We start from the raw sequence: 27756 nt of genomic DNA on the forward strand, positions 1-27756 counted from the left end.
CCGTTTTTTATTTGTGGTTGTCGTCAGCTGTCACTATAAACTTAGTTGGCTAAAAAGAGAAGGTATCAACTCGATTTAAAACAAAATACAAACCCACGAGAATTTACGTTCAAAGGAGAGTAAGGAGAAGAGATGACAACAACCAATACCGGACGAGAGAGAGAAAAGAGGGAAAAAATATTTTTTATTTTAAATAATTTTAAAAGTAATTTTTTCAATAATAAAGAGTGATATTTCAGCTTTCTCCTAGCTTATTAACAATATATATATATATATATATATATATATATAATTTTTATTATTAAAAAAGTATTGGGCCTATATGGGCTTTATTGAAGGCCCAAGTATGAAGCCCGTATTAACCATAGCTGGTTCCACTCGGCCTAGGGTTTCAGCCACTGGAATTGCAGCAAGTAACCAACATATATATACCGCTGAAAAACGGAGGCTAAAAACCCTGCAGATTCTGAAGCTTCATCGCGCCGATTAGCTCTACCTTCTCATCCCGGAGTTCCGAAAACGTAAACAATGGTATGTTCTCAACTCATTCTTCTCTTCGATTTATCCTTCATCTCTTCCAGTTTCTTTAATGGTGCTGCTTCGGTCTCCTTCAGGCGGATGTGGAAGCCGATGTTGCAGTGGCGGGGCAGCCAAAGAAGAGGACGTTCAAGAAGTTCAGCTTCCGAGGCGTCGATTTGGATTCTTTGCTGGACATGTCCACCGATGAGCTCGTCAAGCTCTTCACTGCCCGTGCACGCAGAAGGTTGCTACAACTGAATGTGTCATGAATTGATTTTTGTGTTCTTTTTCATTCTTAACTTACTCGTTTTTCTAACATTCTTATGGTTTTTGGACAGGTTTCGTCGGGGTTTGACAAGGAAGCCAATGGCTCTTATCAAGAAGCTTCGTAAAGCGGTTAGTATCTTTTAGATCCATTTCTGCCTATTCAATATTGCAATTATTTTACAACTTTGTATTGTTTTCTGATTCTCACTGGCGATGCTGTTTTCTGGAATGCAAATGGTGATGGACTCTTTCCTGTGTAGTATCTTAATCTTGCCATGGTTTAGGTTAAGTTTTTCTTCAGTGTTCTTGATGAGTAGATAGGTGGGAAGAGAATGGTTTAATTAGGCTATTCTACCTTAAATATATAGTTTTATCAGATGAGATTTCCAACAATATGTTTAGACTATGAATCAATCCCTTTGAGGGCTGTTATTAGCTTATATTCTCAAGCCTCCCTGTATTTGCTTTAACCTTCAAATGAACAACAATGAACTGAAACTTTGGGAAAGTTTTCATTTTCCATAAGCTTTTGCCCCAAATCATCTAGTGGAGAATTTTGCCCTCATGATCAACAGTTTGGAATCAGTTTCATCACAAAGGAATGCACTCCCTCTTTTATTTCTGGTAACACGCTGTTGTTCTGATAGTGTGGTATTCTTCATTATTAACATGAGTCTGACTTTAAGCCGACATGTTTTACCAACTTCCGTTGCTGGTTGCAATTCTCTCCCTTGTTTTTGCTTTTGGATTTCTCATATCCTGACATGGGAACTTACCCATTGCTGGATATGTAAGTTGATGTACCATGAGTCTCTGAATCTCGTCGTATACGGTTGTGTTAGTTCTTGCAGTTGTCCTGATTTTTCCATTGGATTTCGCATATCCTAACATGAAAACTCAAGATCATCCTTCAGTGGTAGATTTAGATTTGGAAGTGAATGTGTTATGAATCTCCAAAATTTATCATTTTGAACTTTTATATTTTCCATTTTTTTCCAACATGTTCTTGATAAGTTTCGATACACCGATGAAGTATATGTGAACTTGTCCTTCTTCCTTTTCCAAAAAACTGAAGAACAGTTAAGCTATTTTCTTTTGATGTCTCATCTCATTTATTTATTTATTTTTTAACTGTAATAGAAAAGGGAAGCACCTCCTGGTGAGAAGCCAGAGCCCGTCCGAACACACCTTCGGAACATGATCATTGTGCCAGAGATGATTGGAAGCATCATTGGTGTTTACAACGGCAAAACCTTCAACCAAGTTGAAATCAAGCCAGAGATGATTGGCCATTACCTAGCAGAGTTCTCCATTTCATACAAGCCCGTCAAGCACGGTAGGCCCGGTATTGGTGCCACCCACTCTTCAAGGTTCATTCCTCTCAAGTGAAAATCAGTGTCGAGTTCTTGCTTGCTTGGTTTTGTTATATTATTACATGAAACTTGGATGTTGATCAGATTTTGTTCTTAGTTTCTGCCCATTTTCTATGCTTTATATAGCTGATTAGTACACTATGGAGGCTTGAGCTATTTAGTTTTTTTGAAGCTGTTTTATTCTACTTGTTTCATCTAAATGTAGACTTGGTTGTACCATTCAGTTTTACATGGTTGTTTGCTCAAATATGTCTCCGTTATATTTCATATCTATGGTCTAGATATACCCGTTTAGACTCGAATCTGTTAGTTTAGACATATCTTCTCTGTTAGATTGTGATGTTTTATTTATCAAAATCAACTGAGTTTCTCCTCTTTAATTTGAGAGCCTCCGCTATAATAATTTAATTAAACAAAAACGTGTTAATGAAATATAGTTTATTCAAATTAAAACCACATATTATTCAAAACCATTCTTAGTTCCCTCATGATTAGAAATTCAAGTCAACCACAATAATTGAATATCAAAAGAAAAACTAAAATATATTTATTTATAATAAGACACACAAAAACAATATTAAAAAGAAAAAAGAAATTAATTTCCAACGTGTACTCTGTACCCCCCCCCCCCACTTGTTATTTTAAATTAAAAATGGCTTTATTTTTGTTCTTTGGATCCTTCGTAGCATTGCCTTCGAAATCTCCCATCTGCTTCCCTTACGGTCGCCTGCAACACTCTTTCCACTTCGGCTCCTCCCATCTGCAAATCCCAAAGTTTCTTAAAAAATTAAATTCAAATTATGATCGTTCTAAAGTTTATGGACCAAATAGACATAAACGTCAACCCGGGTTAGTTCCTTACATGCGAATCATCAATGGCTAATTGGGCTGAAAACAGAGAGTTGAAGAAATTGGCATGAATGGCTTTGGGATTTATGCGTCCAGTTTTAAGAACATTAAGAACAGCCAGCATTGAATCGATCCCAGATGAAGGATTGGTCAATTCCAACCTTATGGGTTTCGTTCCTTTCGCATTCTCTCTGTTCTTCGCTGCAATCGCCATTTCCAGCTCTGAGTTTCTCCTCTTTAACATCTCCTCCGAGGCTCTCAGCTCTTGAATCGTCCTCGCCGCCGCTTGAACTATGGAGTTCTTATCATTCTAAAAAACAAACCCATATGGATCAACCCATGAATTCGATTCAAAAACCGATGCAAAAAACGTACTGACCTTAGTTTTCTTGGGAAGCAGGGAGTGGACTCCCAAATAGCTCTGTTTCTCTCTCTCTCTTCTCGTCCTCTCGTTCATCATGTGCCTGTGACATTTCTCTCTCTCTAGATCGCCTAGAGCTGCTGCTTCTTTCTTCTCATGCCATTGCTTTCTCCAGTACTCAATCACCCGATTGTTAACGGAATTAGAGGCGGCGGGGGCAGGGGCGAGATTGTTTTTTTGCTCGAATCGGAAATTGGGTCGTGACAGATATGGTACGAAAGCACTTTTTTGTTGTTGGGCGGGAGCGGAGACGGGAACGGGGACGGAGATGGGGGCATCGAGCCAGAAGAGATCGTTATGCCAGAATTCTACTGGAAAAGTATCATCCATGGGGGGAGGTGAAGAACAGTTTTGTTGTTCTTTTTTCAAAAATCAGTTGATTTGCAACGGTCAAGGAGATTGTTTGAGTGTGTGTGTGTGTATATATATATATATATATATGTTTTGGTGATGGAGAATAATATAATAAATGAGGTTATTAAACACGTGATCAATGAGATTATTGTGGGGTTTATTTTTGGAGTAGGAGATTATTAAACATGTGGTTATTTGGACTAGTAGTGGGATTGTATTTGGTCAAACTTTCTGCCTGGCTCGTTTTGGAGGACTTGAACATAGGAATTGACTCAATCTTGAAACTCTTTGACCGTGGATCCCACACAAGCATAGGCCCTCGTTGTGCCCGGGGAGGGATTTTTTTTAACAAATTTAAAAGTTCGGGTTTGTTGGATTGGTAACTCAATCCAACTCGAACATTTTCATAACCCAACTCTCTATTTTCAGGTTAGGTTCGAGTTGTGAAATAATGAAGCGTTGGATAGAGTAGTTTGACGACAAACACCGAGTGGAGAAGTCTAAAGAAAGTGGAATGGAATGCCGAGCAGAGAGACAGTTGGTGAATACGTCCAATGAGAAACACAGAGATGTAGTCGAGTGGAGAAATGGGAATTGAGAAGGGAGTTCAACGGAGAAATAAAGAGATGAGCGATGTTGACGTCCGAAGGTATACATAGACGAGACGAGAAACGAAACATAGAGAGATTTGAGAGGAGTCAAAAGACGAACACTATGATGCGAGTGTGTGAGAGACGAGACTTCATTTCACTTACCCAATTACCCTCAAGGTTGAAGATGAACGCTGTGTGAGACTACGAGACAAAGTCTCGAACTCACTCTGCAAACACACCAGGGGCAGACACATACGATGACTCATGGGCTTCTATTGCATGGGCTTGGGCCTATTTTATTATTATTGTTTTTTTTTAAGGCTTTCGAGTTGAGTTGGGTTGTCCCAATAATTTGAATTTTGAACTCGAACACAATCCGAACCGGATCGGATTCCAAAAAACAAATCCACCCAAATGCGAGATCCTTTAAAACCCAATCCAACCCTTATAATTCGGGTCGGGTCGGGTCGGGGTGCCTCCATTTCAACACGAAGGAAGCCCAAAAACAAACTTGGCCCAATGGGCTTTGTCAACAACAAAGAACCAAAACCCAGTTGGGACGAGGTCCGTTGCAGCGTTAAAATTGCGATTTAGCGGGAGGCCGTGAAACTCGGTAACCGGAAGGGGCAACTTTCTTCTTCAGGTTTGTTCTGAAACCCTAGCTTTAAATCATTCTTCTGGTTATGTTTGATTCGTGTTAGTTGCTTCTCATTATGATTATTTGGATGCTTGAATTTCTTGAACAATAGCACTTTCTAATTCTCTCTCTCTTTCGCTCTTCCACTCAAAATCACCAATACTTCAATGGCTAAAATAGTGCCATTGTCAAATTTTTCAACGATCGTTTCTTATTCTGTGTATGATGTGAAGGGGGTTTGCTATCTAATTAGTCTCCAATCATATATGATTAGAGTTTGATTCTTTTTGGTACGATTATACTGTTGCTCGAATTTACTGAACAATGTCGTTACTGATCACTCATGGATACACGCTAATGGTTTAATGGGAAAGGAAAGTGGTGCTATTTGATCATCATCTAGAAGGATCGATAGTTTAGCATGAGGATGTGTTTTTTTTAAACTGAGAATTTCATGTTTGAAATTTACAATGTGTTAGGATAAGGGAGGTATGACTATAAGAAGCAAAGGTATTAAACAATTTACTCCAAGAAGATATGAAAATTTAGAAGATTCTAGTATACGTTTGTGTTTTCTCTATGTATACTCTTTGATCTTTTTTTCTTTCCATAGATTCCAAAGGAAGTCCATAATAAGCTTTTGTCAGAGTTTTTGCATTCGTGAAAGAGGTGGTATGTTAAGGCCATGTCCAATAAATCCTTTACCTCCCTAGGAAAAGTGAGATGCCATTTGAAAATATTGAGTGAGATGCCATAGGAAAAGTATATGTGCACTTGATTCGATATCTTTCTTGCATAATTAACACAAATTTGAAAATAGAATCATGTAGGGCATTCTTTGGTTGTCATTTTTAATATGGGTTTAATATTGTTGGGGTTCTCCTCCAGTCCCCTGCTCGATTCCCCTTTCACCTTGGAGCCAAGCTTTCCTAAATATGGTAGTGGGGAAAATACAAGAATAGAGAAAATCAGGGTAAATAATGTGAGTTAAATAATGTGAGTTTTCTGTTCTAGAGTAGTCATAGATTATGTTGAAGGCGACGAAGAGAGTGAATCTGATATATCACTTGGCAAATTAGTTAAATCATGAAGCATGACTAAAGCAATATGAAATTTATCTCAGGGAAGGGAGTTATTTTTTTTTTTATACATGCACAGGCAAGTTGAGTCTGGGGAGATGAGTATCAGTCAATTCAGTCAGATTGGCCTTTCGGTGCCATTTGTTCAAGACATTGTTGGATTTGGAAGTAACTGATAAAATTTCCTTTTCTCTGCTTTATTTGCATTTACACTAGATTATAAGAAAGAAATCTAGTTTGGTTAGAGTTAGATGTGTATAGCTGGTAATGGTGGTCAAATCCATTGGAGGAGGCTCTTTTCATTTTTTCATTTTTTCATTTTTTCATTATTGTTCTTATTCAAAGTTTTAAAGGTAACATTGTAATGGTGTTACCACAACTGGATATTGGGGAATATGATAACTTTAGTCGCATCATTTGAATTTAGATAAAATGCTACTTAGAATCAAAATACTGATTGTAACTTGTAAGTCTTACTCCTCAAGATTTCTGATAGGTTGAAGGAAGAAGTAGGAAAAATGTTTCTCAAAGTGCAGCTGCCATGGAATGTCATAATCCCTGCTGAAAACTTAGATGCAAAGGGCTTGATGCTCCAAAGGTCTATTATAATCCGTCTGCTAGATGAATTTGCCACAAAAAAGGCCACAAAGGATCTCGGTTATTTCCTCGCAGTTACGACTCTAGAAAATATAGGAGAAGGGAAAGTTCGACAGACGGGTGACGTCTTGTTTCCAGTTATTTTTAGTGGTATCACCTTCAAGCTTTATAGGGGAGAGATCTTGGAGGGGGTTGTTCACAAGGTTCTCAAGCATGGTGTTTTCTTGAGATGTGGCCCTGTTGAGAACATATATCTCTCTTATCTGAAAATGCCAGATTACCGCTATGTGCCGGGCGAGAATCCCTTGTTCATGAACGACAAGCTTTCAAAAATTGAGAAAGATGTAGTCGTACGTTTTATCGTCATTGGAACGAAGTGGCTCGAGGCAGAAAGGGAGTTTCAGGCACTGGTGAGTTTGGAGGGTGATTATCTAGGGCCAGTTTCTTAATGAATTTCAGGCACTGGTTAAGTTTGTATTCTGTATCTAAGTACATGTCTCGATAACATTCGGACTCATTTCGATGTAACTAACCTTGTTGGATGTTGGAAGTTTGGGATGGAACAAAGTTTAGGGGACATTATTAATTGAAGCTAAATGTTTGTAGGAAGTTTCTTGGACAATGAACAGTGTCCCACTCTGTTTAATTATCTTGTTTATTGCTGCATATGGACATAGAATATGTTAGATATTTAAGTTCCAAGCGTTCAACTCTTGGATGTTTATTATACTCGTGAAACATAGCCTACGAACCAAATGGATCGCAGGCTCATCATACAGAGTTTCCATTGAAGAAGATGAATAAAGAGAACAGAAGAACATCCTTAGTATAACCCACATGGCTTTAGGTGATGAGCAGAGGCAGCCAAATGGGGTATTATTTAGCGGTAGTAGAAGAAGAATAAGATGGTCTAAAGAACATCAGGGCCGCCATGGCAGCATGTGAATCTTATACCGCTTCCCATGTAGCGACGACACACAGGGCAGGTGATGATCAGAGGAATCCACCCGCTAAACCCGATTATATTCACATGTGTGCAGTGAAGGCTGCTGGCAGTGAGCTCGTCGAAGTAATCTTTGAAAGAACCAGAGAAGCCTACTCGACGCAAGTTTTTCTTCCATACTTGGAACTCGTCAATGGCTTTTAGTATCAAATCGCCACCACCGATGAACACGACTGTCGGACCTTTGGTTATGATTGCCCATCCTTTCTCAGTTTCGTAAGATATCAATCGGGAGATATCTTCGGAGGCAGTCGATCCATGTAGTTGATGCTTGAGAATGAAGTAACTCCGTTGCGCCATCCAGAAATTAAACATGACGGTTGGATCATGTTCGCCTTTGTTGTTCCGTCCCACGGGTACTAATTCAAATGTAATTCCTTCTTCTCTGGTCACAGGATCTCTCTTCATGGCTTCTGCTGAGTCTTCAAAATTTTTAACCCATCTGGGATTGTGTCCTCCATAGAATATGACATTCCTTTCCTGGTTAATCTGGTTCAAAGAACGGTTGTTATGAGCTTAGATTTTGAACGATCAAATGGTTATCAAACGAGACATGTCTCTAAGAAAAGTGAAACAAAATGCAGAAGTCAAGAAACAAGAACGTTACCACGACCAAGCTCTTCAGCCTTGGTTGGTCGGTAAATTTAAGAACGGTTGAATCAATCCAATTCTTCTTCATCAAAGCTTTTACCCTGTCGTACGAGAAAGGAATGGCCTCTTTTTCCCATACTCTCGTCAAATGGATAGCATTTGAGAATTCGACTTTCGATTGTGTATCGAGAACGACCAGTAATAGGTCTTCTCTAAGCTCCCATCTCTCCTCCAAGAACCTCACACCTGCAATTTTTGTATCAAATGGCACTACGAACCATTTCATTTCAGATTTCAAAGCTGCATATGCTTCCTCATCACCATCATTAGGAGGGTCTGAAATTACAGGAATCCAAACCATTTCAAACTTGTTTTCCTTCTTCACTTCCTTGTAAACCGATTGAAGAATCTCAAGATCTTCTCTTGAAAAATCCAAACTCCTTGAAACTATCAATATCAACTTCTTTTCCTTCATAAACTCTTCAATATGTTCCTGCATTCATACACATTTTGTTGAACTATATTCAAATGTTCTTTGAAAACATTAACAAAAACCAGTTTTTGCAATGTAAATGAATGTATCTGAAGACCTCCAATTGAGTAGAACAGTTAATGAGAGGCCTGGCTTTGTGTTTGCCATTGATCAGCTTTGCAAGGAACAGCGTGACATCGGTAGGAAAATGATCGGTTTGGTCGACCAGCCATCGATAAAGTTCTACCTCTTCTGCAGAACAGAACCCATTTTTTTTTTTCTTTTCCTTCAGTTTCTTATTAAGTAAATAATGGCTACAAGAAAACTTCCATTGGAGAAGAAGAAATTGACCTTGTTGTTCTCGGATGAACTGCATATGATTCTCAAGTGTCAAAACTAAACTGCTCACCTTTTCTGTCATTTCATTCAAATATTTCTGTGTTTGACCTCTGAAATTGCCTCAACAACCAAGCAAAACAAAATGTTATCAAACGAGAAGGACAATGGACTTGGACTTCTACAGTGATATGTTATTGTCTACTTTGGATACAAGTGGTAATAGATCAAACCTACGGCTAACAGATATTGTCCTCTTCGAACTTTCCCTTTCGGACTTCCCGTCAAGATTTCAAAACGCGTTTGCTAGGGACAGGTTTCCACACCCTTATAAAGAATGTTTCGTTCCCCTCTCCAACTGAGATGGGGTCTCACATAAGCTCTCGAAGTTTACTTTTTGAACAAACTCCTAAAGCTTCATTATCAAGAAGTTAGATAGAATGAAACCACATGTCATTTTGTGGAATACACTGGGTGTTGACCACTCTCACCTTAATCTCTTCCCCTCGAACAAAGATATACTTCTCCTATTAGTCTACCCGACATGGACGTGATACGTCTACTCTCCATTCAAATCTACTTGATTTGATAGAGCTCTTTTTGCTTGCCACATCTCAAACATTTTTGTCCCATCTCGGGATTCATCCACAAGTCTCACTAATTTTGTGACACAACTAAGTTTAGACCATGACTTAAATACCTATCATTGAGAACAATGAAACTCCACGTGTATTCATGTTAGTATGATATTGTCCACTTAGAGTATAACCTCATGAGAGTTGTTTATTATTTGATATGAAAAATTTCTATCTCTACTCGTGGCGTCGAAGAGCGAAAAAAGAAAAAAAAAAACTTACTCGACCCCAGAAAGATAGCAATGAAGTTCAATGCTGGAAGCCACGAGAATGTGAATAATCCAATAAGAAACCAATGGGATCTGGCGAAGTGCTGCAGATAACTCAGGCACATCTTTTGTATCATATTTTGATAAGCTCTTGAATTCATTTATGTATTTAACTGCCTTCAAACAATTGTAGATCATACTGTTTTGGTTGAAAAACACCTGCCCATACTTCACAGAATCCAACTCCTTTCTCAGCAAACCCACTCGCTTGATCGTTGCCAATGATTTAGCGAGCGGATCTGAATGAGAGTGATTGTCGAGATGCCACAAAACTCCATAGTTCGTCACGAACGCTGTAAAGATCAGCACCGCCTTGGCCTCCCATGGATATCTTGTGAGTTTCGAGAGAATGTCGAGAGTCGTTTTGTGTACTGTTTCTACCCCTGGAGGCTTACATGCCATCTGAAATTTTATATCATAAGCATATTAGTTTCAATACCAATTGGGAAGAACATGTAGAATGATGATTAATGACCTCTGATGAGATTTGATGAAGGGTGCAGATTGGAGGATCAATTTGGGAGGGATAATTCATGGTGTCCTCTGCCAATACAAAATGCCCTTTGCTTCCTTGTGCCTGAAACGATAGGGCGGCCCGAGCGTTAAAAATTTAATATCAAGTAAAGTGGACTCAGGGGCATAAGCGTAAGCACTGAACTTGAAAAGGGATGAGATTCATTCACATGCATTACTGGTAGTCTCCGTTAAATGTACTTTGCATAGAATAACAAGAAAAAAACTCGAGATCAACGAGAAGGCAAGTGAATCTAACCCAATGAGAAGCTACACAAATTTGATCTGAGGCTTTGAGGACGTTTTCGATGAACAAAACGTAGTTATCAAGGTCGATCTTCGTCATCTCCTCGTCGGTCATAAAGTCGAATATACGATTCGTGATAACATCATCGGACAAGTGCTTTAGACCCGGCTCTTCCTTGTCTGTTTGCTGTGATAAAGCAAGCGCCAAGGCAGCAGCCGAGCTCTTGGGACGAAGTAACGACATGGTTTGTTTGGAGTCGAGATAGAGAGATTTGGTTTGATGCTATTTTATTGTATATTCCTTTGCTTTGATTTGTATCTTATTTATAGCTCTCTCATAAGGGTAAAAAATTAGAGAAAAAGCAAAGAATTTGAAGGAGTTTTTGTTCAAAGAAAGAATGAATGTGAATGTGATTGGTGATACTTAGATGGAGCTTTAATCAAGTTTCTCTACAAAGCTTCATTGAGTGCTTAAAGAATATAGATATATACTATTTTTGACTTTTGTTTAGATACTTTGGGTGACAAGTTAACTAAAAAATTTCCCATGTAAACATCACTCTAGACGAAAAGTTCTTTTAGTTTTGAATTTTCGATCTAGATCCACTTTGGCAAGTTTTGAAGAACGAGGTCTTTGAGATCTCACATCGGTTGGGAAGAGGAACGAAATATTCCTTATAAGGGTATGAAAACTTCTCCCTAGTAAACACGTTTTAAAACTGTGAGATTGACGACGATCATAATGAGCTAAAACGGACAATAATATCGGTTAACGGTGGGCTTGAGCTGTTACCAGGCTAGAAAATTTTAATAATTGATAAAATAATATTCCAATCATTATTGCTCGGGAGAGATCGAACCTTTGATGTTTTAGATGATAATCAATATTTTATTTACTAAACTATGCTCTAGTTGACAGGCATGTGTCAACTGAATTAGTCAAATCTCGATCTTTGTATACAAGTCTTAAGCGTGTTTATATGACTCAATAACTTGAACAATTCGAATTACCTAACTCAGATTGAGTTGGGTTAGATTTTTTTCAGTTTGGGTTGAGTTGAAATTCGGTTAGATTCATGGGTTAGAGCTTTGTTAGTCGAGTCAATCGAAACAACCCGAGAGTAGGGATCACAACTCAACCTGACTTTTAAGCTTGATATGAAAATTAAAAGTATTTTAGGTTTGTATAAATGTTAGTAATGCGTTATGACATTTGAGTTTTATGAGATTTTAACTATTAATCTCACATGTAATGTGAACAAGTATGATTTTTTAAATAATTAAAAAAACGAACTACCGGAATATCCATACTAACTAACGTGAAAACAAAACTCTTTCTGAAAATAGGGCCACCAACTCAACAAACTCGAAATGTTAGATTGGTAAAATAAAGTTTCTTCAACCCAACCTAACTCGTGTACACTCCTAATAAGTAGGAGTTTTCTTACGGTTGGAGAAAGACAAAAGTCGATTCGAAAGCTTAAAATTTACGCGTTGAAAGTGTAATACTAAGCTACATTTTTCTTGAACATATTCTCTTCGTACTTGAATATGTGAAAAAGCATTAAAACTGCAAAATAATTTGAATAACAACAAAAGTTTTGATTCCAAAACAGAAATTATTAAAGCTGCACAACATATATATTCATCAACCTTATGATCGAGGTTATATTTTTAATCTTTATATTTTGATCTATCTGTATATTTTTTTGATACTTATATGTATGTTCTTAAAAGTTTGCCATTATAGAAACGGAGTTCGTGTTATACGAATGAACTACATTTCATGCAGTTGTCGATATCTCATGCGAATCTCCCTCTTTGATAAATTTTTTTGATAAAAACTTTGAGTAAAAAGTTTATTGGTAATATTTACGTTAAAGAACTTAGAAGTAGGCTTTTGTTGCATGATGAAAGTCCCTATCCGCTAATTTAAGGAATAATCATGGGTTTATAATCAAAGAATATTCTCTCCATCGGTATGAAGCATTTTGGGGAAGCCCAAAGCAAAGTCACGTGAGCTTATGCTCAAAGTGGAACAATATCATACAATTGTGGAGAGTCGTGCTCATCTAACCGCTTTAACTTACCCGTATGAACCTATTAGCTAAATGGGATCGAAGATAGCGATAGAGAAGTGGCATGGATGGACTTTCCTATTCTTTTACAACCCAACTTATGCACATGTCAACATGGGTCGCCCAACCCTCAAAACACTGTAGCCTTGAGCCCACTCCACAAAGCACACCAATTCAAGATTCGAAGACCGATCCGTAGCTGGGATTTTGGAAAGCTGTAAAGAGATTGAAGAGGGATCCCATGAATCCAATGTTTAGGAAGATAAAGAAGCACATAACGCCACCAGCTTACTAATCAATGACTGACCCTCTAACCCTAATACAAGTAACAAAGGAAAAGGGTAGGGCTTCTTTCGTCGTAATAGTGGGCGGGTGGGCGGGTCTCCAGACCATGTTACCAAGTTCTTCGAGACTAAATCTCCTCCTTATCCGAGCTCCTTTCAGTAGAGTAGTTGAGAAGTACTTGTAACCGTTCAAGCCCTTTTTCTTCTGACCTCTCCCTCAAGATTTTTAAAACGCGTTTACTAGTAAAAGGTTTCCTCATCATTATAAAAAATGCTTCAATACCCTCTCCAACCAACGTGGGATCTCACAATCCACCCTCTTCAGGGCCCAACGTCCTTGCTAACACTCGTTCCTCTCTTCAATCGATGTGAGATCTCACAATCCACTCTCCTTCGGAGCCCAACGTCCTCGCTAGCACACCGCCTGGTGTCCACCCCCTTCAAGGCTCACTGTCCTCGCTGGCACACCACCCGATGTTTAGCTCTGATACCACATTTCTCGCTGTGCCTCGAAGGGGGTGTAGAAACCTCTCCCTAGCCGACAACGTTTTAAAAAATTTGAGGGGAAACCCAGAAGGAAAAGTCTAAAGAGGACAGTATTTATTAGTCGTGGGCTTAGACTGTTATAGTACAAATATGAGAAGCCGTTCCTATAATAAAGTATGCAATCTTATATGCTCGGTTGAACATCACTTTGACTCGACTCGTTACTAAATTAAGCAATAGAGTGTGTTGAATAAGACACCCCACTAAGCTAGGAAAAAGTAGGAAAAAAACAGTCAGAATCACACAACAAGCTTGTTAAAGTATTTCAAAAGAATTCCCAAAGTTGGGATTCTAAGGGGACAAAAAGAATAACAAAGTAGTTTACTTGTAAAAGTAAGTGAAGTAATAATCAGTTGAATTCCCGGATTTGAAGGTCTTAAACCCTTTAACCTCGACAAGAATAAGATTATGTATATCATTAATGAGGACAGAACAATTAAATTAGGATAATTATTGGTCGGATTGTGCATTGTAAGAACAACCATGCTCTTTACTCCAAACAAAATCAGATCTTTGTTCCTTACTAAAAGGCATAAGGAAACATCAGCTGTCTGTGTTTAAGGAAAGAATAGATTCTAAGCAGCAGCGGTCTTTGTCCTATGTTTTTTTTTTTCTTCTTCTATTTCACTTTTCATCCTTATTAGGTGAAATTTTTCGCTTTTTGACCCATTATGTATCGCCGTCAGTCTCACAATTTTAAAATGCGTCTCTTTGGAAGAGGTTTCCACCTCTTTATAAAAAAATGTTTCGTTCCTCTCTCTAACCCATGTGGGATCTCACAATTCACCCCTCTTAGGGGGTCAGCGTTCTTGCTGGCACATCGCTTGGTGTCTGGCTCTGATACCATTTGTAATCATCTAATCCCACCGCTAACAAATATTGTTCGGTTTGGCCTGTTATGTATCGCTATCAGCCTCACAGTTGTTCCCCTCTCTAACCCATGTGGGATCTCACAATCCACCCCTCTTAGGGTTCAGCGTTCTTGCTGGTACATCTCTCGGTGTCTGATTCTAATACCATTTGTAATCATCCAAGCCCACTGCTAACAAATATTGTTCGGTTTGACCTATTATGTATCGCTATCAACCTCACAATTTTAAAGCGCGTTTCTTAAGGAGATGTTTCCACACGCTTATAAGGAATAAAAAAAAATAATACAATGCTTTGGACAGGGTTCTCTTTACTATTGTCTCTACATTTACCATTCTTCTAAGACCTATAAATACATAATCTAAATCAAATAAACAATCAAAACCCTTATTTTCTCTTTATATCTATCTTTTTTTTCCCTTCTCTTCCCATTTCGTTTCTTTGTGAACCCATGTTTTTGGTTCCACCAAGAACCCTACCACTTCACTAGTTCATCCCAAACAGCAAAACTTCAAGGAAGGATTGATCCTCGAACCTTCTCCAACGACATCATTACAAATCTGATTTGCACGTAACATCGTTAGGATGATAAAATAAAAAATGATATCGATATTTATAGCTTATTGGTTGAAATCCTCATTATAACAGTGGATCGAATCACGAATAGTGTTTCCAATGTTTCCTTGATGCTTCTATGAGTTCACTATTTTTTTTAGACCGAATACCAATTTGGGGTTTATGGACTTTCGTGATGACACCCAAGTAAAGAAAAGGTACATGAATAAACCGAGTTTTGTTGCTTAATCATAAGAACTCCATAGTTAAGCATGCTTTGTTTGAAGCAATTCTATGTTGGGTGGCCTCCTAGAAATTTTCCTAAGATGCATGTGAATGAGAACAAAACATGTTGGAAAAACTCGAGTTGGTCTGTGGGGATAGTTTTCACTCTTAGAAACAAGGAGTAAGTAACGTGACCATATCGCAGAGGAATGTCGAAGCCATCAGATATCAAATCTAGATTTCAAACCCTGATTCGATTCCTGGACATTGGTCGTTACAACTTTTATACCATATTCAATAACACACACTTTATGTTAAATGAGGTTGACAACGAGAAGAGTAATACATGCTCAACTCAATGACCTAAAGACCCCTCCGATTCTAAAAAACGTCACTAATAACCATTTAGTTATTGAAAATTAAGTTGTAAATACTACTCAATATATAATTTTTTTAAAAAAAAACCTATTCTTATTATTAAAGTTTAACTAAAAATTCAAATCCTTAATTAGAAATAAAGCTTCCAAGGAATATTTTCTTTTAAAACAAAATGCCAAACTTAGTGACCACTTTAACTCGTTTTGTTCTTCATGAGCTTTACAAGCCAGATGGTGTGCCTACCTGAACCTGAAATCTCTCCTTAACTTAGGGTTTCTTTTTCCATGCTTTAATGATAAAGAACTCTAAAATTAAAAATAAATAAATAAATAAATACAAATCCATCCATTACAACCTTTTATTGCATGTTTTTTAAGAAAGGTTATATGCAAAGAGAAATCAGCTGTACATGCATGCCACCATACCAAAGCTAAATAAACTAATACAAAAAAGTTTAACTTTAGAAAAAAAATGTATATTGTGATTATTTCAAAGCTCCGAACGTCTTGATCGAGATATATTAGCTTAATTGACAAATATTTCATTTTTAATTTTTTCAAATTAATTTATTTCGCTCGCATTTGTGTCTGTTGGGAGGAGTCTCACATTAGCTAATTAAGAGAATGATCACGAGTTTATAAGGAATACATCTCCATTGGTATGAGGTATTTTAAAAAACCAAAAGCAAAATCATGAGAGTTTATGCTCAAAGTGAACAATATCAGACCATTGTGGAGGATCGTAGTTTCTAACATAGGTATCAAAGTCATGCACTTAACTTAATGATGTCAACAGAATCTTTAAGTGTCGAACAAAAAAGTTGTGAGCCTAGTTATTTGAAACATTAATAGAGGAAGTAAACGTTTTCACGTGGAAAAAGGCCATATATGATTCATATATGTTTAATTCTCTTATAGATGGTTAGTGGTAGGAGTGAAAATATATCACTAATACTATGGTTAAATAGACGGATTTAAATATTTATGACCCAAACAAAATCTCACATGAACTTAAAATAGTACATCTAGTATAGACAAAATTATCATACTTAGTATAAATAAAACAACCGTCAATTTAATTATAACCCAACTGATTTAGACATATAAATTTAACTAAACGTATCTATCTCGAGACACAATGTATGTGTGAATCCTACATTGGTTAAAGAGAGGAACAAAACATTTCTTATAAGGATGTGGAAACCTCTCCCTATCAGATGCGTTCTAAAATTGTGAGGTTGACAGCGATACGTAACAGGCATTGACCCCCAAAGAAGGTGGATTGTGAGATCTCACATCGGTTAAAGAGGGGAACGAAACATTCATTATAATGATGTGAAAGCCTTTTTCTAACAGACCCGTTTTAAAATCGTGAAGCTGACAACGATACAACATGACAATAAAAGTATAACATTTGACTCTCGAACATTGTTTTTTTTTTTTTTTTTTTCACTATTCATAGGTATTCTTGTGATGGAAGGCAAGATGGCCCCACTAAGGCAATTTATTAAAGCTCAATCTTCACATAGATTGTTCTTCAGACCAAACACAGTTGTTTTTCTGTTGCCTTCACCTTTATGTTACTTTCCATTTTGGGTTATAAATAGGGTATGAATGTTAAGATAACAAAACACAGAGACAACAACGTTATTCCCTTTGCCTCCTTCAGACAAGATCTTCAATCTTTTAGCCTTCCACAAAACCATGTCTGTCTTAGCTCCAAAAATACCCTCCACCCCAATGGCCAACCCTAGGCTTCAAACTCACAAGGACGAGTTGAGTTTGAAAAACCTATCCGACGAAGTCGTTGCAGGTCATATATATTCTAAGCACCGTGACGATGATACCGTCAAAATCGATGTCAATAACTACATTTCGTTTCTCGAAAGTATTTTTGCCAATGTTGATCAAATCCATGAAGCTTCTTTTCAAGTAACTTACAAAATATTTTATATATTTTCTTGTTCTGGTTCTGGTTCGATTTCTCGTTTATATATGGCTCGTTATTTGTCGTAGGGCCATGATGGACGTGTGATATTCTCCGAAGATTCATATAAAGCCAATGTGACAATTGATCCACCGCTTGATATTCTTCAGAAAATTTCTATCAAGGTTATTTATTTTACAAATTTATTTGGTTTGTTATTTACTTTTTACTGAATATTGAAGGTCAAGAAAGTTGAAATAATAGGTTTTTTTTTTTTTCTTTTTCAAAAAGCTAATTATGAAGTGAACCTTTCATGTGTGACTTAATAATTTTTAGAATAGAAAAGGAAAAAAAAAAAAAAAAAAAAAAAAAAAAAAAAAAGAAGAAAGAAATGATTACAATGATTTTTTTTTTTTATATCCATTTTATTTTAAAACTATTTAAATCTTAAAATTAGTTTTGTGACTTTAAAAAATCAATAAAAATACGCTACTAGCTTGTAAGCAAGAAATCTTCGTATAATTCAATAATAAAAAATTGTCACGATCTGATTTTTCGAAGCTTCGAATCTCAGATTGAGATGAAAGTAAATATATATATATATAAAAAAAAACGAGGTAAAATTTTACGCAATTTAAAAACAAACACCACCAGTTTTAAATCATACAAAAGACCCAAAATTCGTAAAAGGACGGACGCCCTAGTATGACCTCTACTCTGACTACACAACTCCTAAATGCATCTGTTTGTACATGATTTCGATTGTGATGTTTTTTTGGTCGTAGTCCAAAATTCAAAACTTCGAAAAATTAGGTTGATCGAAATTAACATTTTGGTATGGTGTTATTCAGTTGGCGTTCAAGGGTCCGGGGATAGAAATAGCTCACCGAACCACTCTTGAGATACTCGACATACTAATGAGCTATCCATGGGAAGCAAAGGCAATTCTATGTCTAGTAGCATTTGGCAGTGATTATGGACATCTATGGCACCTCAACCATCATTCCCATATCGACCCACTTGCAAAAACCTTAGCAAACATCCACCAATCCGCATCATTGAAAAAACACTTAGACTCCTTCAAGTATCGCCAAGTGGTTTTCAGCTCAAGAAGTCTCATTTTCTTGTGCCTTCAAGTCATCAAACTCATGAACCAAATAAGACTCTTCTCCAAATTTGATACCAAGGAGATTCCCGAGCTGGCTTCTGCCCTTCGTCAAATCCCTCTTTTTACTTATTGGGTTATACACACAATCGTTGCTTCCACCACTGAAATCTCAAGTTATCTCACAAATACCGAGTAAGTTCCTGTTAGAACAATACGACCCTCCACAATGGTATGATATTGTCCACTTTGAACATAAACTTTCATGACTTTATTTTGGGCTTCCCCCAAAAGATCTCATACTAATGAAGAGAGTATTTCTTAATTATAAATCTATAAATCCATGATCATTCCCTAAATTAATCGATGTGGGACTTTTATCCAACAGTTCCAACGTAATAATGTCATTTTGATGATGTTTTTGATGGATTTCAGGGGCCAATCACAAATTTACTTGAATGAATTGAATGAGAGGCTTAATGCTATCCTCAACATACTTGGAGATTATTTGAATATTTTTCAAGAACAGCTAGGTTGATTATTATATTAAAGCTTGATTTTTTATTTATTTATTAAGATTTATGTTCCTTGATTATTGATGTTGAAGATGCTTGGTTTTGTGTGGTGCAGGGGAGATTAATCTATTTAGGTGGCTTATTGATCATATTGATCTGTTTCCTACTGAAATAACGTTAGTTGTGTCTAAGCTGCTTGAAGGCAAGGTTAATGCTAAGCCTTTGATAAATTGTTCCACTCTCATGGAGGTAAGTTATGCATATCATTTATTCATTCTTGTTTTTTTTAGCTTTTCTTGGTCAATGGAATATGTTTCAACCAATCGAGATGTCCATGGAATAGGATTGGGACGTAGAAGCCTTTTCCATCTTCGTCCCTGTCTCCTATTTCAATCTTTATCCTTGTAAAACTCTCAATTTATTTTTGCGAGGACCGAGATGGAGTGTGAGATCTCACATCGGTGGGTGAGGAAAACGAAATATTATTTACAAGGGTGTGAAAACTTTAGCTAACAGATGCATTTTAAAAACTTTAATTCGAAACCGAAAACCCAAAAATAAAAATATCTACTTGAAAAAATTCCCCATAAAATATAGATGATTGAATTTTTCTCATCCTTGTATATCTTTAAAAATTTAATTTCAAAGAAAATTTTTCTAGAATAATTTTAATTTTTCAATAAATTTTTTATTCAAATAGGGTAAAATATCTCAATAAATTCAATAATACTTCATAAGTATAAATATAATAGAATGTTAACCTAATTTCTAAAAACTCAAATTTCAGTATTAAAACACACTCATATTAGATGAGCGGAACAAAGATTTGGAGGGATCACGAACAACAATATAATCCGGTCCGCAACCCCTCTGAGCTAATGGAAAAAAATTCTTTGGACTTCCCCTCTTATTCTCCCACTTAAACAGCGAGACGAGTCCTAGGCCATTTAGGTTAAATGGATATCTCTATGCTTGGTGTCAATTTATCCACATTATTTGGATCTAAAATTTGATTTTCTTTAATATATGTATTTTTATAGGAAAGAATCGAAGATGCATTGAGAGAGAAGAATGTGATATTACTTATTTCTGGATTGGAAATTTCAAATGATGATATTCGAGCTCTGAATTTATTGTACGATGAGTTGAAAAGAGAAGATAATTACAAGATCGTATGGATTCCTATGATCAATCCCCAAAGTAATGATGAAGAAGCTCGTAAAAAATACGAGCTGGTGAGGTCAACAATGAAATGGTATGCGGTGCAATATACCACAAAAATTGCTGGATTAAGATTCTTAGAAGAAATTTGGCAAGTTAGAGAGGATGCTTTAATGGTTGTTCTTGACTCAAAATCAAAGGTGAAATTTTCAAATGCAATTCATTTGCTTCGTGTTTGGGGAAACAATGCCATTCCCTTTACAGTTGAGAGAGCAAATGCTTTATTGAGGAAGAATTGGCCTGAATCAACCATTGTGAAGTTCATCAACCAACCAAGATTACAAAGCTGGGTATGCAATTTCTATTCGCATTTTGTATTCGTATTTGTTGGATGATGAAAGTTTTACATCCGCTAATTTAGGAAATGATCATGGGTTTATAAGTGAGGAATACTATCTTTATTGGTATGAGGCGTTTTGGGGAAGCACAAAGCAAAACCATGAGAGCTTATGCTCAAAGTGGACAATATCATACCATTGCGGAGAGTCGTGTTCGTCTAACATGGTATCAGAGTCATGCTCTAAACTTAACCATGTCAATAGAGTCCGAGACCTTTTGGGGAAGCTCAAAGCAAAGCCATGAGAACTTATGCTCAAAGTGGATAATATCATACCATTGTGGAGAGCCATGTTCGTCTAACATGGTATCAGAGTCATGCTCTAAACTTAACCATGTCAATAGAGTCCGAGGCCTTTTGGGGAAGCCCAAAGCAAAGCCATGAGAACTTATGCTCAAAGTGGACAATATCATACCATTGTGGAGAGTCGTGTTCGTCTAACATGGTATCAGAGTCATGCTCTAAACTTAACCATGTCAATAGAGTCCGAGGCCTTTTGGGGAAGCCCAAAGCAAAGCCATGAGAGCTTATGCTCAAAGTGGACAATATCATACCATTGTGGAGAGCCATGTTCGTCTAACATGGTATCAGAGTCATGCCCTACACTTAACCATGCCAATAGATTGGCAAATCCTCCTAAACTTAACCATGCCAATAGATTGGCAAATCCTCAAAGTCCCACATCGGATAGAGAGCCATGTTCGTCTAACATGGTATCAGAGCCATGCCCTAAACTTAACCATGCCAATAGATTGGCAAATCCTCAAAATCCCACATCGGCTAATTTAGGAAATGATCATGGGTGTATAAGTGAGAAGCCACGAGAGCTTATGCTCAAAGTCCCAATAGAGTCCCACCTCGGCTAGTTTAGGAAATGATCATGGGTTTGTAAGTGAGAAGCCATGAGAGCTTATGCTCAAAGTGGACAATATCATACTATTGTGGAGAGTCGTGTTCGTCTAATAGTATTCATATTTAATACGTCTCTAAACGTTTAGAGCTCTGGTTTTACCAGATTGATCAAGAAAGGAGTATCATATTCTATGGAGGAAAAGATCAAGATTGGATCCAACGATTTGAAGAGAAAGTGGTGGACATAAAGAACGATAGATCAATGAGAGACAATGGAATAAATTTCGAAATTGTTCGTATAGGAAACAATATAGACAACAATAATGCTTCATTCATGTCTCGTTTTTGGATCACACAATGGGGATTTTTTATAGTCAAAAGTCAATTGAGTGGCTCAAGTGCGAGTGAAACTACAGAAGACATCCTACGATTGATTTCTTACGAAAATGAAAAGGGTTGGGCTGTTCTTACGGTTGGGTCAGCGCCTTTGCTTGTGGGTCGTGGAAACCTGATTCTTAGAGTGTTTGAAGATTTTAACCGATGGAAGAAGAATTTGAACCTAAAGGGTTTCCCGAATGCTTTCCATGATTATTTCAATGAGATGGCTCTCCAGACTCATCAGTGTGAGCGAGTGACTCTTCCAGGGTTTAGTGGGTGGATTCCTATGATTGTTAATTGCCCTGAGTGTCCTCGCTTCATGGAGACGGGTATTAATTTCAACTGCTGCCATGGACGTAATCCTAACAATTGAGAAGCTTGGATCCCGAAACGGTTCCACCAATTAACTATATATACTACTCAATAATAGGGTTAATCCCTTTGTTGCATCTCATGTATGCCTATTAGGGCACATGGTTTTACCATATCAAAATCTTGAAATTTTCTATTATTACTATGCATATGCTACTAAATATTGAAGCCATTTGGCCCTTTTTCGTTGCTTCAAAGTCTTCTATGTATGTTACTGATTGGAATAATATCAACTTTACTTTATGATAGCAAGCCGACTGAATTTTCTCTTTCACTGTTATTATTCTTGATTCTTTGTGCCCTGATGACTCCCTTTTTCACACTTCTGCTCGCCTTGCCTTGCATTCCGTTTGTCTCTTATTTGTGTTAGAAATAACGACTCTCCACAATAGTATGATATTGTCCATTTTGAGCATAAGCTCTCGTGGCTTTGGTTTGGGTTTTTCCAAAAATCCTCGTACCAATAGAGATAATATGGGAGAGTAATCACTCTTAGGGTACTGATCAAACTTAAAAATAAGTCTATTTGCCAATAAAAAATATAAGTGATAGATGACATTTATCGAATGATGTGGATGTTAAAATATCGTCTCTAGTCTAATAGGATAAAGTCCAATAATTATACAAGCTAGTTGTCTAAATTTTTTGTTTGAGCCAATTATCTCAAGGTTTATAAATGTTTTAGAAAGATTTAGATACATATTTCTGTTTACACGGTTAATCGAGAAGGAAGAAGGAAATTTTTTTCTTGTAGTTGGCTCTACGATATCTCGGGGAATATTTTTCATATGTATCCCTGCTCTATTTTCATTTTGGTCAATTACGTATCACCGTCAGACTCGCGGTTTTAAAGCGCATCTTAGTCTAACGTGTTCACTGGCACACCACTTGGTGCCTAACTCTGATACCGTTTGTAATAGCTCAAGCCCACCACTAACAAATATTATCTGTTTTGGTAGCTACATATCGCCGTTAACCTTAAGACTTTAAAACGCATCTACTAGAAAGAGACTTTTACACTTTATAAGGAATGACTCGTTCTCTTCTCCGATCAATATGGGACCTCATCAAACTTTTAGAAATTATAGCTAACATTTTAATTATATTTTAGAACAAGATTGTTTTTATTAGAACATTCTTTTTTTTTTTTTTTTTTTTTTTTAATGTTGTAGTGTGTCAATATTTTTGTTATATTTTTATATTTTTTTCTTTTAGAGAGAGATTTTATTCTTTTATATATATATGTTTTTTTTTTATTATTATTTATTATAATAAAATGTGAGTTTTGAATTTTTGTTTTTAAAAAGCTATAGGTCAATTGTCAAGCTATGCTCGTTAGCTTTTATTACATGATCATTTAAAAAAAAAAAATAGATACGAAATGAAAAAAAGAAAGTATGATAGATAATTATAATAATTTTCGTTTTGTGTTTACGATTTAAAAATATAGACAACAAAAGAATGTACTCCAAGTCGAATTTAAATAAAGATCCATTGATCATTTATATTAAATAATATTATTCATACAAAAGCTGACGGAGGACAACAACGAGACCTAATGGACTCGATTTTAATATAAAGTTGTATAGATCCATATAAAGGACCAAATGGTATCATTCATAGTAATAGTAGTAATGGTGTATTATAAGAAAAGGTATGGATATGACTTCTAGCATCAGGTCGAGTGGATCATGTTCACATATGAGCACCTCCGTGGCAGCACTTGAAGCTAATACCAGTCTCCATGAAACGAGGACACTCAGGACAATTAACAATCATAGGAATATATCCACTAAACCCTGGAAGAATCACTCGATCACATTGGTGACTCTTGAGAGCCAGCTCATTAAAGTAATCTCTAAAAGCATCAGGGAAAGCCTTTAGGCGCAAACTCTGCTTCCATTTTGGGAATTCCTCAAGCAACTTCAAAATCAATATCCCACGGCCAACTAACACAGGCGCAGACCCTACAGAAAGAACAACCCAACCATCTTCATTTTGGTAAGAAATCAACCTGAGAATGTCTTCGGTTGTCTCGCTCGCACTTGAACCAATCAACTGACTTTTGACTATAAAATAGCCCCATTGTATTTTCCAAAAACGAGCCATGAGTGCAGGATCATCCTCTCCTTTTGCATTCTTTCCTATGCGTACGATCTCAAACGAACCACCGTCCCTTATCAACGGATCACTCTTCAAAATTTCTACCCTCTCTTCAAATTGTTGGATCCACATTGGTTCTTTGCCACCATAGAATAAGATGCTTTTCTCTTGCTTGATCTATTTGGAAAGAGTATATATCAATACAAAAGATAGAAAATAGAAACAAATAAATGAAATTTATACATACCCAACTTTGCAATCTTGGTTGGTGAGTGAACTTGACAAGAGTTGAATCGGGCCAATTTTTTCTCAATAAAAACTTGGCTCTATCTTCCTTAAAATCGATTGCTTCAGTTCCCCAAACTCGAATTAGATGAATTGCATTCATGAACACCACTTCAGACTGTGGGCTGAGTACCACAACTAATGGATCTTCTCTAAGTTGCCACTTCTCCTCAAGGTATCTCATGCCCGATATTTTTGTAGTAAACTGGATTGAGTACCACTTCATTGTAGAACGCAGATACTCATATTTCTTGTGATCATCTTCATGATTAGACTCCAAGATAATTGGAATCCAAACTATCTCATAATTAGTGCCTCTACTTTTCAATTCATCGTAAACATTATGAATAGCTTTGATATCATCCTCGGAGATATCCAACCCAGAAATGACCAATATCACGTTCTTTCCCGACAAACTTTCATGAATACCGACCTGTAAAAACATACATTTACTATCATATTAACACAATGCCTAGAACAAATGCAATATGTTATGATGTAGAAAGGACCTCTCTTAGGGTAGAGCCATCAATAAGTGGCTTGGTTTCTGTTTTGCCGCTAAGAAGCTTTGGAACAACCAATGTAATGTCGGTACGATAATGCTCAATATGGTCAACCAGCCACCGGTAGAGATCAACCTCCTCTGCATCAAACACAACGCAATATAATGTTATTATTTTAGCTCACTTCCAATACAATATGAACAATCAAAATAATAATAAGATAAAGAATTCGACCATGTTGTTCGCGTAATGTTTCGAGATGCTTTTCGAGTACGTCGAGTACCCTAGCCATTTTTTCAGACAAATCATTCAAATATCTCTGTGGCTGATTCCTGAAAAAAAAAATTAATGAATTAAGAAACAATTGATCACAACTATTTGTAGAGATGTTACGGAGTGAGACTGAGACAGGAACAGGGAAGCCTTCTCTATCTCCATCTTGCCTCTTGTTTTAATTCTCATCCTCACGAATTTCCTCATTTGTTTTCATGAGGCGAGGTGGGATTGGAATTGGACAAGGTCGGGGTCGAGAACAGGGAATATAATCCCTATCTCTGATCCCTATTGTGGAGAAATCTCTTTCTACTCCCTCCCTTATTTCCAACTTAAACGTTGATTTTTCGTCCCGTTTGAAGCAAGTTTAAGTTAAAATAAATGTTTACTTACTCGGTTTCGCTCAGATAGCTGGAGAGCTCAATTCTAGAAGCGACAATAGTGTGTATAACCCAATAAGTAACCAATGGGATCAGACGAAGAGCAGCGGGTAACTCAGAGAGTTCCTTGACATCATATTTGGAGAATTCTCGTATCTCATCCATGTATTTGATTGCTTGCAAACAGCTTTGAATAAGGCTCTTGGGATTGAGAAGCACTTGTCGGTATCGAAGTGAGTCTAAGTGCTTCTTCAAGGTAGCTACTCGCTTGATAATGGCCAATGATTTAGCCAATGGATCAGCATGGGAGTAATGGTGGAGATGCCATAAGTCTCCATAATCGGCTGCAAAGGCTATCAATGTGAGAGCTGCCTTGGCTTCCCATGGATAATTAGCCAATATTTCGAAGATTTCTAGTGTTGTCTCGTGTGCTTTTTCAATCCCGGGAGCTTTGCATGACAACTGAGCACATAACAGACCAAAACAAACGTTTTTCTTAGCTGAAAATAAAAGTTTTATTAACGTTTTTTTTTTTTTACACAAACAGCAACTAAACAAAAAAATTATATGGTCAAGTTTATAGAAGTGAAAGTTTAAATTCTCGGGTTGAACAAAATTTTGAACTTAAAAAGTGAAAAAATTAGATCATTATATCAAATGGGTCACAATAATTTAAGTGATATGAACTATAACCTCGCTAGAGATACGATGAAGGGTACAAAGCGGAGGCTCGATCACAACATTGAATGCCAAACTTGCATCAGAGTGTACCAAGCGGCCGTCGGTTCCCTATATAAGTACAATAATAGAATTAAAAAAAAGACGAGCAAGCAAACATTTATTTGTGCATATAAACGTTATATTTTTACCCGATGAACAGTATCAATAATTTGATCAGCAGTTGTGATAATATTCTCGATAACTGAGATGTAACTGGGGAGATCAATTTTGGTACTATCGTCGTCACGATGTTTGGCGTAAATGTGTCCGGTGACGAGTTCGTCGGAGAAATGCTTGGTGCCAACCTCCTCCTTGTGGGTGGATGCGTGCTTAGAATGCAGCAAAGAAGGTGCAGCGCCGGTGGGTGCCTTGAGTGTAGTGGCCATGGTTTGGGTATTGAGAGAGGAAGGACAATAGAGGAAGCAAAGAGGGTTGAATAGGTTGCTTGTGTTGTTAATTGGAGTTGTTGGGCTTTATTTATACACACAAATCTTCAAGAAGAGACACAAAAACAAAGAGTCTTGAGGACATTAATGTTCTTCTTGTCTAAAGAAAAGAATGTGAAGTTCTAGATTTAAGCTTTAACTTGACACATGCTCGAATAGATCCATTTTACCTTTTTTTCTTGTCTCATTAGCCATTTCTTTCGGTGTCACAATCCCGCCAAATCGAGAGTAAAAAATTGAACTAGTAGAAGTAATATTTTAACAAAAAAATTTTGAATGCATTTTTGAACGTACCTATTTTTTTTGTAACTCAACTCAATCGTTTAACCATAGATTATCGTGTGCGTGATAGAAATGAGCTGCAAAAAGAAGGGTGTAACCTAAGAACTGGTGATAAAGTTTGATTATTTTTCGTAGAGAATTGCCCACCTAAGCTTAGATTTTTCTTATAAGTACAAAATGGAAAAATATTAACTTTTGACTTCACGAGATGTTATTAGCTGCCTCAATCATCGAGTTTTTATTTTTTTAAGTTCAACAACACATAGAAATAAAAATTTAAACCCGTAACTTTTTTTTTGTTAAGATAATAATATTTTTAGCTAATTGTACTATAGTTAAGATTATTTACCTACATTTTAAATCTATAA

At 36.8% G+C, this 27756-nt stretch overlaps 6 protein-coding genes across 6 annotated transcripts; 3 read left to right on the top strand and 3 right to left on the bottom strand.

Annotated features, from left to right (window-relative positions):
* Positions 1 to 375: 375 nt before the first annotated feature.
* Positions 376 to 2406, top strand: LOC111807162 (small ribosomal subunit protein uS19x). Its single transcript, XM_023692752.2, has 4 exons — positions 376 to 531; positions 615 to 763; positions 858 to 915; positions 1927 to 2406. The coding sequence occupies exons 1-4, from the start codon at positions 529 to 531 to the stop codon at positions 2173 to 2175; spliced, it is 459 nt and encodes a 152-aa protein (XP_023548520.1). The 5' UTR covers positions 376 to 528; the 3' UTR covers positions 2176 to 2406.
* Positions 2407 to 2676: 270 nt separating this feature from the next.
* Positions 2677 to 3840, bottom strand: BHLH92 (basic helix-loop-helix (bHLH) DNA-binding superfamily protein). The gene is made up of 2 exons (XM_087129468.1): positions 3388 to 3840; positions 2677 to 3318 (listed from the first exon to the last, which is right to left on the bottom strand). Exons 1-2 carry the CDS (start codon positions 3757 to 3759, stop codon positions 3010 to 3012), a joined length of 681 nt encoding a protein of 226 aa, XP_086985594.1. The 5' UTR covers positions 3760 to 3840; the 3' UTR covers positions 2677 to 3009.
* A 1126-nt stretch (positions 3841 to 4966) lies between these two features.
* Positions 4967 to 7311, top strand: NRPE7 (RNA polymerase Rpb7-like, N-terminal domain-containing protein). The gene is made up of 2 exons (XM_023692819.2): positions 4967 to 5019; positions 6589 to 7311. The coding sequence occupies exon 2, from the start codon at positions 6611 to 6613 to the stop codon at positions 7136 to 7138; it is 528 nt and encodes a 175-aa protein (XP_023548587.1). The 5' UTR covers positions 4967 to 5019; positions 6589 to 6610; the 3' UTR covers positions 7139 to 7311.
* A 61-nt stretch (positions 7312 to 7372) lies between these two features.
* On the bottom strand, positions 7373 to 11062 carry LOC111807207 (protein SIEVE ELEMENT OCCLUSION B). Its single transcript, XM_023692818.2, has 7 exons — positions 10768 to 11062; positions 10471 to 10572; positions 9949 to 10397; positions 9107 to 9204; positions 8874 to 9007; positions 8300 to 8776; positions 7373 to 8181 (listed from the first exon to the last, which is right to left on the bottom strand). Exons 1-7 carry the CDS (start codon positions 10996 to 10998, stop codon positions 7600 to 7602), a joined length of 2073 nt encoding a protein of 690 aa, XP_023548586.2. The 5' UTR covers positions 10999 to 11062; the 3' UTR covers positions 7373 to 7599.
* A 6262-nt stretch (positions 11063 to 17324) lies between these two features.
* Positions 17325 to 22644, top strand: LOC111806394 (protein SIEVE ELEMENT OCCLUSION B). The gene is made up of 7 exons (XM_023691685.2): positions 17325 to 17621; positions 17706 to 17801; positions 18468 to 18916; positions 19157 to 19254; positions 19352 to 19485; positions 20277 to 20747; positions 21810 to 22644. Exons 1-7 carry the CDS (start codon positions 17394 to 17396, stop codon positions 22395 to 22397), a joined length of 2064 nt encoding a protein of 687 aa, XP_023547453.2. The 5' UTR covers positions 17325 to 17393; the 3' UTR covers positions 22398 to 22644.
* A 1230-nt stretch (positions 22645 to 23874) lies between these two features.
* LOC111806469 (protein SIEVE ELEMENT OCCLUSION B) lies at positions 23875 to 27106 on the bottom strand. Its single transcript, XM_023691804.2, has 7 exons — positions 26810 to 27106; positions 26634 to 26729; positions 25954 to 26402; positions 25522 to 25619; positions 25294 to 25427; positions 24747 to 25217; positions 23875 to 24676 (listed from the first exon to the last, which is right to left on the bottom strand). The coding sequence occupies exons 1-7, from the start codon at positions 27044 to 27046 to the stop codon at positions 24092 to 24094; spliced, it is 2070 nt and encodes a 689-aa protein (XP_023547572.2). The 5' UTR covers positions 27047 to 27106; the 3' UTR covers positions 23875 to 24091.
* Positions 27107 to 27756: the final 650 nt, after the last annotated feature.

This window comes from Cucurbita pepo, chromosome 12, assembly GCF_057944985.1.
Source record: "Cucurbita pepo subsp. pepo isolate OVF chromosome 12, ASM5794498v1, whole genome shotgun sequence".
Lineage (NCBI taxonomy): Eukaryota > Viridiplantae > Streptophyta > Magnoliopsida > Cucurbitales > Cucurbitaceae > Cucurbita > Cucurbita pepo.